This window comes from Chanos chanos, chromosome 10 (genome assembly GCF_902362185.1).
Source record: "Chanos chanos chromosome 10, fChaCha1.1, whole genome shotgun sequence".
NCBI lineage: Eukaryota > Metazoa > Chordata > Actinopteri > Gonorynchiformes > Chanidae > Chanos > Chanos chanos.
In genome coordinates, this window is record NC_044504.1 from 34607397 (window position 1) to 34619896 (window position 12500).

A 12500-nucleotide genomic window follows, 5' to 3' on the forward strand; every position below is an offset into this window, starting at 1 on the left:
GTTATTTGTATTCTATTGATCTGACCAATTTGCGGTTGGCTGTAGCACAGAACAGGTATTAATTAAAGTGTGTTGGATGAGGGGGGTGAGAGTGTTTCTGTTGAAGGAGGGATTGATTTCCGGAGGAAGGTATGACTGGGAAGGTTGCTGACATGGTCAAATATTTGATTACATTTTTTCTGGCTGTTGCATTGGGCTGCTGACAAAGGGAATTTAGCCCTCTGAGGGACTGATCTTTCATTCACTCGCTTTTCTTATTCCTCAGGGTACTCTTATTCACATTAGAGTGATTATCATCTCTCTCTCTCTCTCTCCCTCTCTCTCTCCCTCTCTCTCTCTCTCTTCCTCCCCACCCCCCCTCTTTGAATGTACGGTCACCCGCACACTGCTCCTGAAGAAAGCATGGTTTTATGCAGGTCATGACCATATTGAGCTGGGTGTTTGAGATCGTGGGAGGGGTTAGACTGTGTACCTTCTGTGGTGCTTGGGGCATTTCGCTCAGTCACCGGGACGCAGAGACAGGGGGCATACAGACACTCATCCACACCCTCCACCAACACACACACACACACACACACACACACACACACAGAGCCTGCTCAATGTGGTTATGACTGGGTGTGAAGGAGTGAGGTTTATGAGGATGGAGAGATGCAGAAGGAAAGAGAAACCATTTAGTTCATATATGAGAATTAGAATTTGGTTTATTGCCTAGTAGGTTTACCCCTATGAGGAGTTTTTCTTGGTGTGTAGGTGCACCATACAAATACAACATATAAATACAAATACACATACAGATACAACACTAAAGTACAACTAGTGACTAGTAACAGTAGTACACCACAAACACAAATCTAGACGCAGCACACAGAGCTGTACAATGTACAGGGAATACTATAGATATAATCTAAAAAGTATATTAACGGAGTTAGAAAGAATATGACTATATTGAATAGAAGCTGTAAAATGTGCAAAGTGGAATAAAATATAAAATAAAAATATATTAAAGAGGTAGAAAATAGGCTGAATATTAAAAAAAGGGAAAAAAACTAGAACGTAAGTATTTGGAGTGTAGCATGCACACACACACACACACACACACACACACACACACACACACAGAGTCTGTCTGTGCTAATGTAAGTGGCTGTTTTCCTGACTGTGGGATCAGTCTTATGAGCTTGACTGCAGGGAAAATCACCACCTGCTCTGAATGAGATGACACACAGCTGTGATTTACCTATTCGCCCAGGCAGAGAGAGGCTGAGTGGCCAGGAGCCGTGTGTGTGTGTGTGTGTGTGTGTGTGTGTGCGTTTGTGTGTGTGTGTGTGATATCAGTAAATGAGTGTGTGAAAGTGAAAACCATTTGCTCATCGTCGTTTCACGGTCAGTCAGGGTGTAGGTGACTGTACTGAGAGCAGCCAGAGAAGGCAGTGGAGAAGAGATGATGAGGCTATACCTAATGTAGACTAAAATCACAACAGCACAAAACCTGCCTCTCCATCTCTGTACACACACACACACACACACACACACACACGCTCAGCACCGTGTAACAAGACAGGTGGACATTTAAGAAGTGGTAAGAGTTTTAAAAGTTAAGTGTTAAGTATTAATGCTTCTGCTTAATACTTCTTAACACTTGTGAGCAAAGACAGGCAAGCAAATCCTTCCTATACACTCACTCTCTCTCTCTCTCTCTCACACCCTCTTTGTGTGAGTGCGTGTGTTTGAGTGTGTGTATTTGTGCGAATATGTGTGTGTGTGTGTGTGTGTGTGTGTGTGTGTGTGTGTGTGTGCGTGTGCGTGTGTGTGTGTATTTGTGTGATTATGCATATGTGTGTGAGTATGCGTATGTGTGTGTGTATGTGTGCATGTGTGTGTGTATAAGTATGTGAGAGAGCAAGCGGGGCGCCCTGAGCAGTAATGTGATGGAGAGTGCAGGAGACCAGTGAGTCAGTGATGTGATGGAGACCAGTGAGTCAGTAATGTGATGGAGACCAGTGAGTCAGTAATGTGATGGAGACCAGTGAGTCAGTAATGTGATGGAGAGTGCAGGAGACCAGTGAGTCAGTAATGTGATGGAGACCAGTGAGTCAGTAATGTGATGGAGACCAGTGAGTCAGTAATGTGATGGAGAGTGCAGGAGACCAGTGAGTCAGTAATGTGATGGAGAGTGCAGGAGACCAGTGAGTCAGTAATGTGATGGAGAGTGCAGGAGACCAGTGAGTCAGTAATGTGATGGAGACCAGTGAGTCAGTAATGTGATGGAGAGTGCAGGAGACCAGTGAGTCAGTAATGTGATGGAGACCAGTGAGTCAGTAATGTGATGGAGACCAGTGAGTCAGTGATGTGATGGAGAGTGCAGGAGACCAGTGAGTCAGTGATATGATGGAGAGTGCAGGAGACCAGTGAGTCAGTAATGTGATGGAGAGTGCAGGAGACAAGTGAGTCAGCACAAAGCGACTTGCTGCAGTCCCTACCAAGTTGTCTGCCCTGTAGTGCACAGCAGTCACGACCTGTCACCTCACTCAGCATCTTAACCGCTCCCCCCGTCAGCTCTCACCGAAGACACAGCCCCAAAGCCTGGGATCAAACTCTGTGCCTGAAGATGACCTTTGACATTGTACCTTCAGAGGACAAGGTTGTGCTTCGAAGTTAGCTTCGAAATGTTAGCTTGTTTTAAAAGCATTTCAAAAATCATTTAAAGTAAGCTCTGTAGATTTGATGCCCTGCGTAAACAGCGTTAAATATTTATTCGTCTGCTTATCCCACTGCACTGAATGAATCTTTGAGTCTGACTCTCTGCGTAGGGATGAGAAGCGAAACTAGGGTGTTTTAAATATGACTGAATCTGTTTGTGGGAGCCTTGTTCCTGTGAGAGTGAGTGTGCGTGTTAAGACTCTGGAGGAGCGGTGCTTCGTCAGTGGAGCGGGTTTCGATTTAGTGACATGCGCACCTCAGGTCAGACATCAGCATTCACAGCACAGTCAGACTTTTGCCTTCTTTAGTATGCAACTCTGGCATCTGTCAGTCTGCCTTACCTGCAGCCCGCAAGAGACCCGCAGATCAAAGCAATTTTGTGTGTGTATGTGTGTGTGAGACAGACACACAGAGGGAAAGAGAAACAGAGAAACACAGAACGAGCGACAGATAGATTGATAGAAGGAGAGAGATGGAGGAGAGAAAGAATAAGATAGAGAGAGAAAGAGAGGAGGAAGGAATTGGATAGGTGCTGTGTATGTGTAGTACGTGTCCTTCATAGGTAATGAGGTGTAACAGTTAATGTGAGGTCGATGTATGCATTGCTTTACTGCTGGCGTGTGTGTGTGCGTATGTGTCTGTGTGTGTGTGTGTGTGTAAGAGAGATGATATGTCAGTGTCAAATCTGCCTGCGGCAGTACAAACATCAAACACACACATACGTGCATACACACAGGTACCCATGCACAGACACACACACACACACACACACACACGCAGAGATGCCATGCACAATTCACATTATCACACTTTTAAAATGTAACATAACCCTCTCACCTCATCAAAAATATCACTAATCATCAGCTTCACACACAAAGACACCTAGTTCTCTTACAATTCACACTCTCACAATTCACACAGTTACAATTCACACTCTCACAAGTCACACAGTTACAATTCACACTCTCACAATTCACCCGATGGTAAGAATGTATCACACACTCTGCACCCAGGGCATAATTGACAGCCATCAGAAATGAAACAGTGCGTGTGCTTTGATTCTCATATCACACAGGGTGGCAGGCTCAAGGGGAGGCAGGCGAGTTGAGCATGTGTGTGTGTGTGTGTGTGTGTGCGTGTGTGTGTGTGAGAGGGAGAAAAGAAGAGCAAAAATGACAACTCGGTGTCATGAATAATGAGGACATGAGATGGTGCCAAAACAGTGTGGGAGAGCGAGGGGGCGGGGGGGGAGGGGGCAGAGGGGGGTGGGGGTTGGCCTGGTCTGTGCATTTGTGTGTGTGCGTGCATGTGTGTATGTGTGTGTGTGTGTGTATGGAGTCATATTATCTTAAATCTACTGGAATAATTCACGGTTAAGGACTTATTTATGGGTTTCTGAATTATAACTGACCTTCGCTGCTTGTATGTCATATTTTTGTTGGTATTAAATATTCTCCTTGCATGGGCATCATGGGCAGTGTATGCTTTTGATTGGTTATTCCTGTGATGGGGATGAGATGAATGAGGGTGTGCTTTGACGGCGGATTTGACAGGCTGCAGATGTAAATTAGGTTTGGAGCTGTTGGGTATCTGAAGAGAATGGGAGAAGATTCAGTTTGATTCAAGATCTGACCTAGATCTTCTACTATATTCTTTGAGCTTCTCTGAAATGATGTGTGTGTGTGTGTGTGTGTGTGTGTTTCTTTCCACTCTTCTGCAGACACGTATTGTGAGCCAGCTACTGAAGCACAAAGCAGACCCTGCTCTACTCAACTGTAACCAAGACAAGCCCTCAGGTAAAGAAAACGCACACGCACACGCACACGCACACACACGCACACACACACACACACACACACTTATCAGTGAAGCATAGAAATGCCATTACTCCAGAGGTTTAGCATCTCCACTGTGGGCCATGCTCCGTGATCACTTAAACATACCAGAAACACATCTCATCTGTTTTCCTCCACCCCATTAGGTAAACCAACATTAAAACCAATATTGCATTACCCTAACAAGCAGTTTTGTGTAGTTATAGATCATTTAACCACTGTCACAAAGTGCCTCTCAACTCAACATGTGATTAACTATTAATCTGCATTAATGATATGTCAGAACAGAATGAGACAAAAAGGCTTTAGTGCCTGTGTTTAAGGCGACTACTGCGTCCAGTACTGAATAATTCTGCTGAAATCTCACATGAATGCAAAGACCACTGTGTCTTTGAATGAGCAGAAACACGGTACAGCAGCGGTTTGGGTCTCTCGGTTTTATAAGGAGGAGCTCGGTTTTCATCTGTAAGGAAAACGAACTGATGCACTTTCAGGATATTAACAAGGAGAGAGGTTTAAGTGTTTCCACTGTTTACTGCAAAGGCACGGACCGGTTTTCATTCTACATCTCGGTTGACTGTAGAAACCAGTCACGGTTTCCGACTTGCACAACATAGATGGATCAAATGCGTCGGAATCACGTTTGTGCGTCCGACTCTGCCGCGTGACCGCTCAGACGCGATTGGCGGTGTTTGTGGGCGGGAAGCCGACAGGGGGGTCGTCTCCCCGTCGCCGTGACATCCACGCCCACCGCTTGGTCGGAGCAGCAGATGAACAGATGGCCGAATCTGGGGAGCGTAGCGTGGACCTCAACGTGTGTTGCTACTTTCCGGAAAAGTCCGCCATGGCCTGGCGCAAAGAATCGTTGGACGACTCCACGTGTAGACGTGTGGTAGTCTATGCTGTCCCCAGTCAGTATAGGGTTGTGCCAACGGTGGGTATGAGAATATGAGAATATGAGAATTAGACTCGACTGAACTGGGCAAGAAAAAAGAGGATAGAAAGGTTTAAAAAAAAAAAAACACATAGCTTCAGCAAATCGGTTGAGTCTGAAACGTTACGGCAGTGGTAGGTGTGTTTGTTCTTCTCTTTTTTTTCTCTCCCGCGCTGAGTTTTTTTCTTTTTCCATCTCCTGTGTTGTTCTCTTTTCTTCTCCATCTCCTGTGCTGAGGTCAGGGTAACTCTTTCCCCTAGCCTATGGCTGAGGAAGCTATATATATATATATACATAAATATTTATGTATGTGTGTGTGTGTGTGCGTGTGTGTGTGTGTTGTTTTTTTGTTTTTGGTCAGAGTATTAAACAGCCAATGGGTCAGCCCGTAGTCAAGTCAAATTTCAAGTCAAGTCAAGTTTTATTATCCCGCTAGGGGAGATTGGGTTGCAGCCAGGTATTAAAACACATTCATTTTAAGGGCAAACATTGCACTAGCTGAGTGGACCACAATTAGGATTTAAAGATGAGTGGAAAAGCAAATGCAAATAAAAAAAAAAGTAAAAGCACACACACACACGCACACACACACAGACATATATATACTCTGTCCTGTTAACGCTGATTAGCTGAGAAAGGGTAATGAATGAATGGGAGAATAAATAATTGCCCATGCAGTGTGTGCTAGAGGGTGTGTGAGTGTGTGATTTGCAGAGGGAACAGGGACGGCTAGTCTCCTCCATACTAACACTCTGTTTCTGTGTGAAATCAGCCCCCTGACACTAATCATCCTTCACTTCCCTCCTCCTGTTCTCATCACCTCTCCACTCCTCCTCTCCACCTCCACTCACCTCTACGGCTAATCAATAGCTCATTCTATCACTGCAGCTTAACTCAAGGATGTCTGGGACGCTACACCCAGGAAAAGCCAGCCCCTTCTTTTTCAATTAGATTCTCCAGAGGGAGCTGTATGTTGTGTGTGTGTGTGTGTGTGTGTGTGTGTGTGTCTAAAGACTGTGTCTGTCTCTCTTCCCTCGGTGTGAGTCTTCTTCAAAAGAAGAGGTTAAAAAATAGGGGGCTCTTCCTGCTCTCTTACCACAAATTAAAGTGCAGAGATTTTCTGTCTCCCCCATCTCTTAAGCAGAGATGGATCGATCCATAGCAAGGCTCACTGTCTATCTCAGCATGGCCACATCTATATTAAACACAGCGGGGGTGGTCTGCTGAATGGATAAGTAAGAATAAGAACCTTGAAAGAAAATATCAAAAGGAGAAAAAAAAGAAAGAAAAAAAAAGATCGCAGCTTGTCGTAGAGTTGTAAGGTGTATTTTTAGTGCTGTGTCTCTCTTTTCTCATATTGATGGGAAGTGGATTGACACACATCAGCGGTTTAGGGTGTGTGTGATTGATTTTATGGACTTAGTAACAGCTGCAGCTGCGGTGATCTTAAACTGTTCAGATCCTGTTTGGAATTATAATTTACACAGACTCTAGATGTGGTATAGGTTGGAGTGCTTTGATACTTAACTGTTTTGTTTTTTTTTTTATTTCATTTTTTTGTTTTCACATAGAAGAGAACTCTGCATTTTTAGATGAATTCTTACTTTAAAAGACCGTTTCTTTTTTTCTGAGAGACCACTGTTTGAAAGATTATTCTTCACTCTCTTTTGTAATCACCAGAGAGTAGTTCCACCTACATATTCACCGAAATATCAGCCTTAAACTGTAAGAACCCACCGAGTTTTGAGCGCTCTTCGCTCATAAAACGTTTTCGTCGACTCTTTCCAGACGTTGCTGCCTCAGATCTGATAGCGGACATGTTGCTGAAGGCTGAGGAATTCTGGGTACAGAGACAGAAGGACCCGACAGCTCCGCCCCCTTTAGACGAGCAGTACGAGGAAGCCAACCAGGATGCCGTGATGCTGGTGAAAAAACTGTATGTGACGCCTTTTAAAAACGTTTTACGATGATCATCCATTAACACGAGTGTTTTCTGCCTTCATTGTGTTAGCCGGATGTTGAAGGACGCAAATAGTTTTTCGTATTTCGTGCTTAACTGAAAAACAATTTAAATGAAAAACAGTTCAACTGAAACATTGCTCAGTACTAAGACATGAAAAATAAAAAATGCAAAAATTTCGAAACAATTTAAAAAAATTTGAAAAAACAAAAGTATGGCTTCTGTGGTTTGTGTTGTTTTTGTTTTTGTTTTTGTTTTTGTTTTTGTTTTTGTTTTTGTTTTTGTTTTTGTTGTTGTTTTTGTTTTTGTTTTTCAATGCTTCCTGCACTATTGCAGTCACCTGTTGTGTGTGTTCATTTAATGCGTCGGATGTGTAAAGAGATGTCTGTTGTGCAGGACGTCCATGGCACTGCCCATCTCTAAGCGGGACAGTCTTTTGGAGAGGGATGCCATGTTCAGGGACTCGGGGGGGGCTTTGACCAGACAGGCATCTCAGGACAACGGCCTGGACGGGGCTTACGCCAGCGGAGCGGTCAAACCAGAGCAGGTGGGAGATTAAGCACCAACCTTCAACCCAATCACGTCCCGGAGCTCACGCTCAGCTCTGTACGTCAACGCTGACACCAGCAGCCCTGTGTCCGTAGTAACGGGGCAGGTTTACCGCCCGTATCTGAGCAAACCACAGTGCAGTGTCCCTGTCCTGCCTCCAGTTTAATTAATCTCCTTCATATAGAGTTATGAAGACGGATGTGGTACATCTAAGCCATTCAGGTGCTGCTGCTCTGTGTGTGCATTAAGATGAATGAGTGTGAGGCAGTTGTGGCCTGAGTTGTGTGAAAGTATCGGTCATAGTGAAGCTGAGTGATGAGGAGGGGAAATCAGCTCTCCTGCACAGGTTGACCTTACACGCGCCCTAATGATCTTTGACCTCAGAGGATACGATTGGTTTTAAAGTTGTGCTCCACTGTTTGTACTTGAATTAAAAATGTGTGTGTGTGTGTTTGTGTGTGTGTATGTACATGAATGATATGAGAGTGTGTTTGTTTGGACATGCAGTGTGTGTGTGTGTGTGTGTGTGTGTGTGTGTGTGTGTGCGTGCGTGCGTGCACGCGCGTGTGTGTGCTCGCACGCAGGTGGAAAGACAAACATTTTAGTGAGTCAGAGATGAGGTAATGAGGGTAATTCTAATCAGGCTTTTTCCCTGGCTCCTGTTGTATTCATCCCAGTCGTGGCTGTTTCTGGATCAGTGCTTCCGTGTTTCAGGTGAAGTTAATGCCTCCAGCTCCCAACGATGACCTGGCCTCCCTGAGTGAGCTGACAGACAGCAGCCTACTGTACGAGATGCAGAAACGCTTCGGGAACGACCAGATCTATGTACGTGTCTCCCACTAGCTTTCACGACACGGCGCGTTTTTCATCACTGCTTCCCATTACATTATGAACATGTGTTTTAGTACAGATCTTTTAAAGTGCTCTAACAGCAGTGCTGCAGTTAACACACACACACACACGCACACATGCACACACGCGCTCAGGTCCCAGCAGGTCTGTTATGCTGTTAGCTGTCCCCTAGCCAAAATGGTCTATTGATCCTTCCATGTCTGTAAGCTCCGGCAGTGAAAATATAGCTCATTCTTTTTCTGGTCTATTAACTTTGACCATGGTCTCAGCTCTGAATCTTAGCCCATATTCACTGTTGTCTTTTGGGCACGGCTTCAAAGATGACCCCCTCACACTCCTTTCTCAAAGAAGAAAAGGTCTGGAAGCTAACTTGAGGAGCATAGACACACACACACACACACTCATGAATGTTTGGAGATTGGCTGAGCCTGTTTCTTCTGACTTGGCCAGTGACTGGTAACTGAATGGCTGCCTTCAGGTTTCACTGTGCTCATGCCAGCAACCCATGCCAGTCCATGCCAACCCATGCCAATCCATGGCAACCCTGAGGACATGAAAAAGTCCCCGACAATATATCTCTCTCACACACACACACACACACACACACACATACACACACACACACACACACACATGCACACAACACATTGTTTTGTTCTTTTTGTTGGCTTGCACACAATGCATTCATGTTTGTACTGACAGCCCCTACACACACCCAGTCACACCAACACACACACAGACACACACACACACACAAACACACTCACACACTCACACACACTTGCACTCACACCACACGCACATAGACAGACAGATGTAAAATAATCCATCTTGCTTCAGTCAAATCCTCTTTCCAACAAGGTTTTCTTTGTTTGAAGAACTGATGGGAGGAGATTAAGGGAAAAACAACATTACTTACTGCAGTTCTAACGCGTCTGAGTTCTCTCTCTTTCCTCTGGATCGTTCCGTTTGTGTTCCACCACCTTCACCCTCTGTTCTGTACTGTTAGTAATGTCAGAGCGTTAGAGCTCTCTCAGTGGGAGACTGTGTTATGATGGTCACTGAAATCAATGTCTAATGGTCTCCACTTTTCTAGTCCTGTAATGAAGTCACTGCTTTACTGAGTTGGGGTTTGGGGTGGGGGTAAATGCCTTTCCTATAGTTAAATGGGGGCGAGTGATGAGAAATATTACAGGCCTGGAGAGGAGAGAAACTGATTTCAGATACAGGGACAATTGACAGAAAGGCAAGAGAGAGAGAGAGAGAGAGAGAGAGATAGACATAAAAATCACACTTTCTCATTATCCCTTATGGCATTTTGAGAAAATAGTGGACACAACTCTACACACAATGCACATGACTCAACACACAACAGACATGACCCTACACACAATGCACATGACTCAGCACACAACAGACATGACCCTACACACAATGCACATGACTCGACACACAACAGACATGACCCTACACATAGGGCTCATGACTCGACACACAACAGACATGACCCTACACATAGGGCTCATGACTCGACACACAACAGACATGACCCTACATATAGGGCTCATGACTCGACACACAACAGACATGACCCTACACATAGGGCTCATGACTCGACACACAACAGACATGACCCTACACATAGGGCTCATGACTCTACACACAACAGACGTGACTCTTCACACAGTGGACATGACTCCATACACAATAGACGTGACTCTACACATGGTGAACGTGGGGGGGGGGGGGGGGGGGGGGGGGTGAAGGTTGTTGGTACCTTTCTGAGTCTGAATGTGAACTCTACACACACACACACACACACACACACACACACACACACACACACACTCACACACACTCACACGCACACATTTGAACTGAATAAAAGTCAGAAGGTTATTAACCTTCAGGCAGGCTCTGAGGAAAGCAGCTGTATGATAAGACTAGCGCTCAGCTGTACATGATCCCCCAGAGAAAACACTTTAATGCCATCGCTAACAACATTCACACTCCACGTCTGTGTGTGTGTGTGTGTGTGTGTGTGTGTGTGTGTGGTTTAGCACTGTTAGCTATCACGCCATCGCTGTTTTTTGAGAAAAGAGTAGAGATTCATGCAATAAGACGGCTTGCTGCTCATAATGGAGCTAAATTAGCGGTTAGCCTCTGCTGTAACCTGAAGAACATAAAAGTGCTGAAAGAGCTGAACACAGGACTGAGCGTTTGCTAACTGCTGCATGTTCGGTTGGTCTGCTAGCGTTTTTCGTGGGGAGAGGCTGAGTGAGTTTTAAGCTTTGGTTCCTCTTTTTTCAGACTTACATTGGACACATTCTCCTTCTCATCAACCCCAACAAGGACCTGCCGATTTATTCTACACTGGTAAGTACTGAATCTAAAAGTCTTTCAACAGCAACAGTTTTAACACAGTTTCGTGTCAATGCATGTGTTCTATTTAGTTTATTTAAAATGGTCTTTTGAATTTTGGTTGTAACAAGGGGGCAGTTTTGTGTGTGTGTGTGTTTGTGTCTGTCTGCTTATAAAAATGTTTGCTCATGTTTGTGTTCATGGGTGTTTGTGTGTGTGTGTGTGTGTGTGTGTATGTGTTCATGTGTGTGTGTGCGTGTGTGTGTGTATGTGTTTGTGTATGTATGTGCACATGTACAAATGTGTGCTCATGTGTGTTTGCGTGTGTAATGTATGCACAAAGGTGTGCTCATGTGCGTTTGTGTAAAAATGTGTGTGTGTGTTTTTAAGTCCACTTACTGTATCAATAGCTCCGTGTACACAGTAAGAACTGGACGTGATCTCTTCATTAATTATTCATCCTTTTCCTGTCACTGATATTCACACTGTCTTTCCTCCCCCTTACCCACCAGAGTCACAAACTCTCTCTCTCTCTCTCTCTCTCTCTCGCTCTCTCTCTCTCTCTCTCTCTTTCTTTCTCTCTTTCTTTCTCCCTCCCATCTCTTCCCTTCTTTGGCCCCCTCCTCCCCCCCCTTTCCACTTTTCCGTCCTTCCTCTGCTAAACTCTCAAGTTTCGAGCGCGGCCTCCGTTGCCTGACCCAGCTGTCTTGCTGTGGGCAGAGAGCATCATGGGAGTTTGCTCATTCAAACACGAGAGCATGTGGTACTCAGTGATAAGAGAAATAAAAGATGACGTCATCACCATCTGTCAGCTTAACGCGTAATGGCACTTGAAGGATACGAGAGCCGTTCGTAGATTGGACACACTCAGACAAGCACACACACACACACATACACTCATGCACGCTGTAAACACAAAAGGTCCAGCTGGATCTGTAGGGGGTTCTTACTGTACCCATTTCTGGCCCCCCCCAGTGTTCGAGTCTCATTTCAGGCTTGAGTTCTCCCCTCAGTGCCCGTGGCAGGGTTCTGGAACCACACTGACAGCGAACGAAGAGAGAGAGAGGGACATATGTCACGAAATCTGTGAATGCCAAGACGACCGTCCGTCAAAACCGACCCCCTCAACACGCCCCGCGTCAGCCCAGATCACGTCAGCCGCTGGTCTCCGTCCCTGGGCTTCTGTATCCGTACCTCACCACCCTCCCCAGTCTTTCCACAGCTTTTCTCCTTCATCTGTCCTTCAGAAACCAGTGGCCCTGTGCACTAGCTCACCAGTCACCACAAGTCACAACTCGGTTACATT

The 12500-nt window shown here is 45.2% G+C and overlaps 1 protein-coding gene across 1 annotated transcript in view; it reads left to right on the forward strand.

Annotated features, from left to right (window-relative positions):
* Positions 1 to 12500, forward strand: part of myo16 (myosin XVI) — a 114092-nt gene that overhangs the window by 43441 nt on the left and 58151 nt on the right. Inside the window, exons 8-12 of the mRNA XM_030786936.1 lie at positions 4424 to 4499; positions 7261 to 7408; positions 7829 to 7979; positions 8696 to 8806; positions 11144 to 11209. Coding sequence (XP_030642796.1) covers positions 4424 to 4499; positions 7261 to 7408; positions 7829 to 7979; positions 8696 to 8806; positions 11144 to 11209 — 552 coding nt within the window. The remainder of the gene's footprint in view (positions 1 to 4423; positions 4500 to 7260; positions 7409 to 7828; positions 7980 to 8695; positions 8807 to 11143; positions 11210 to 12500) is intronic.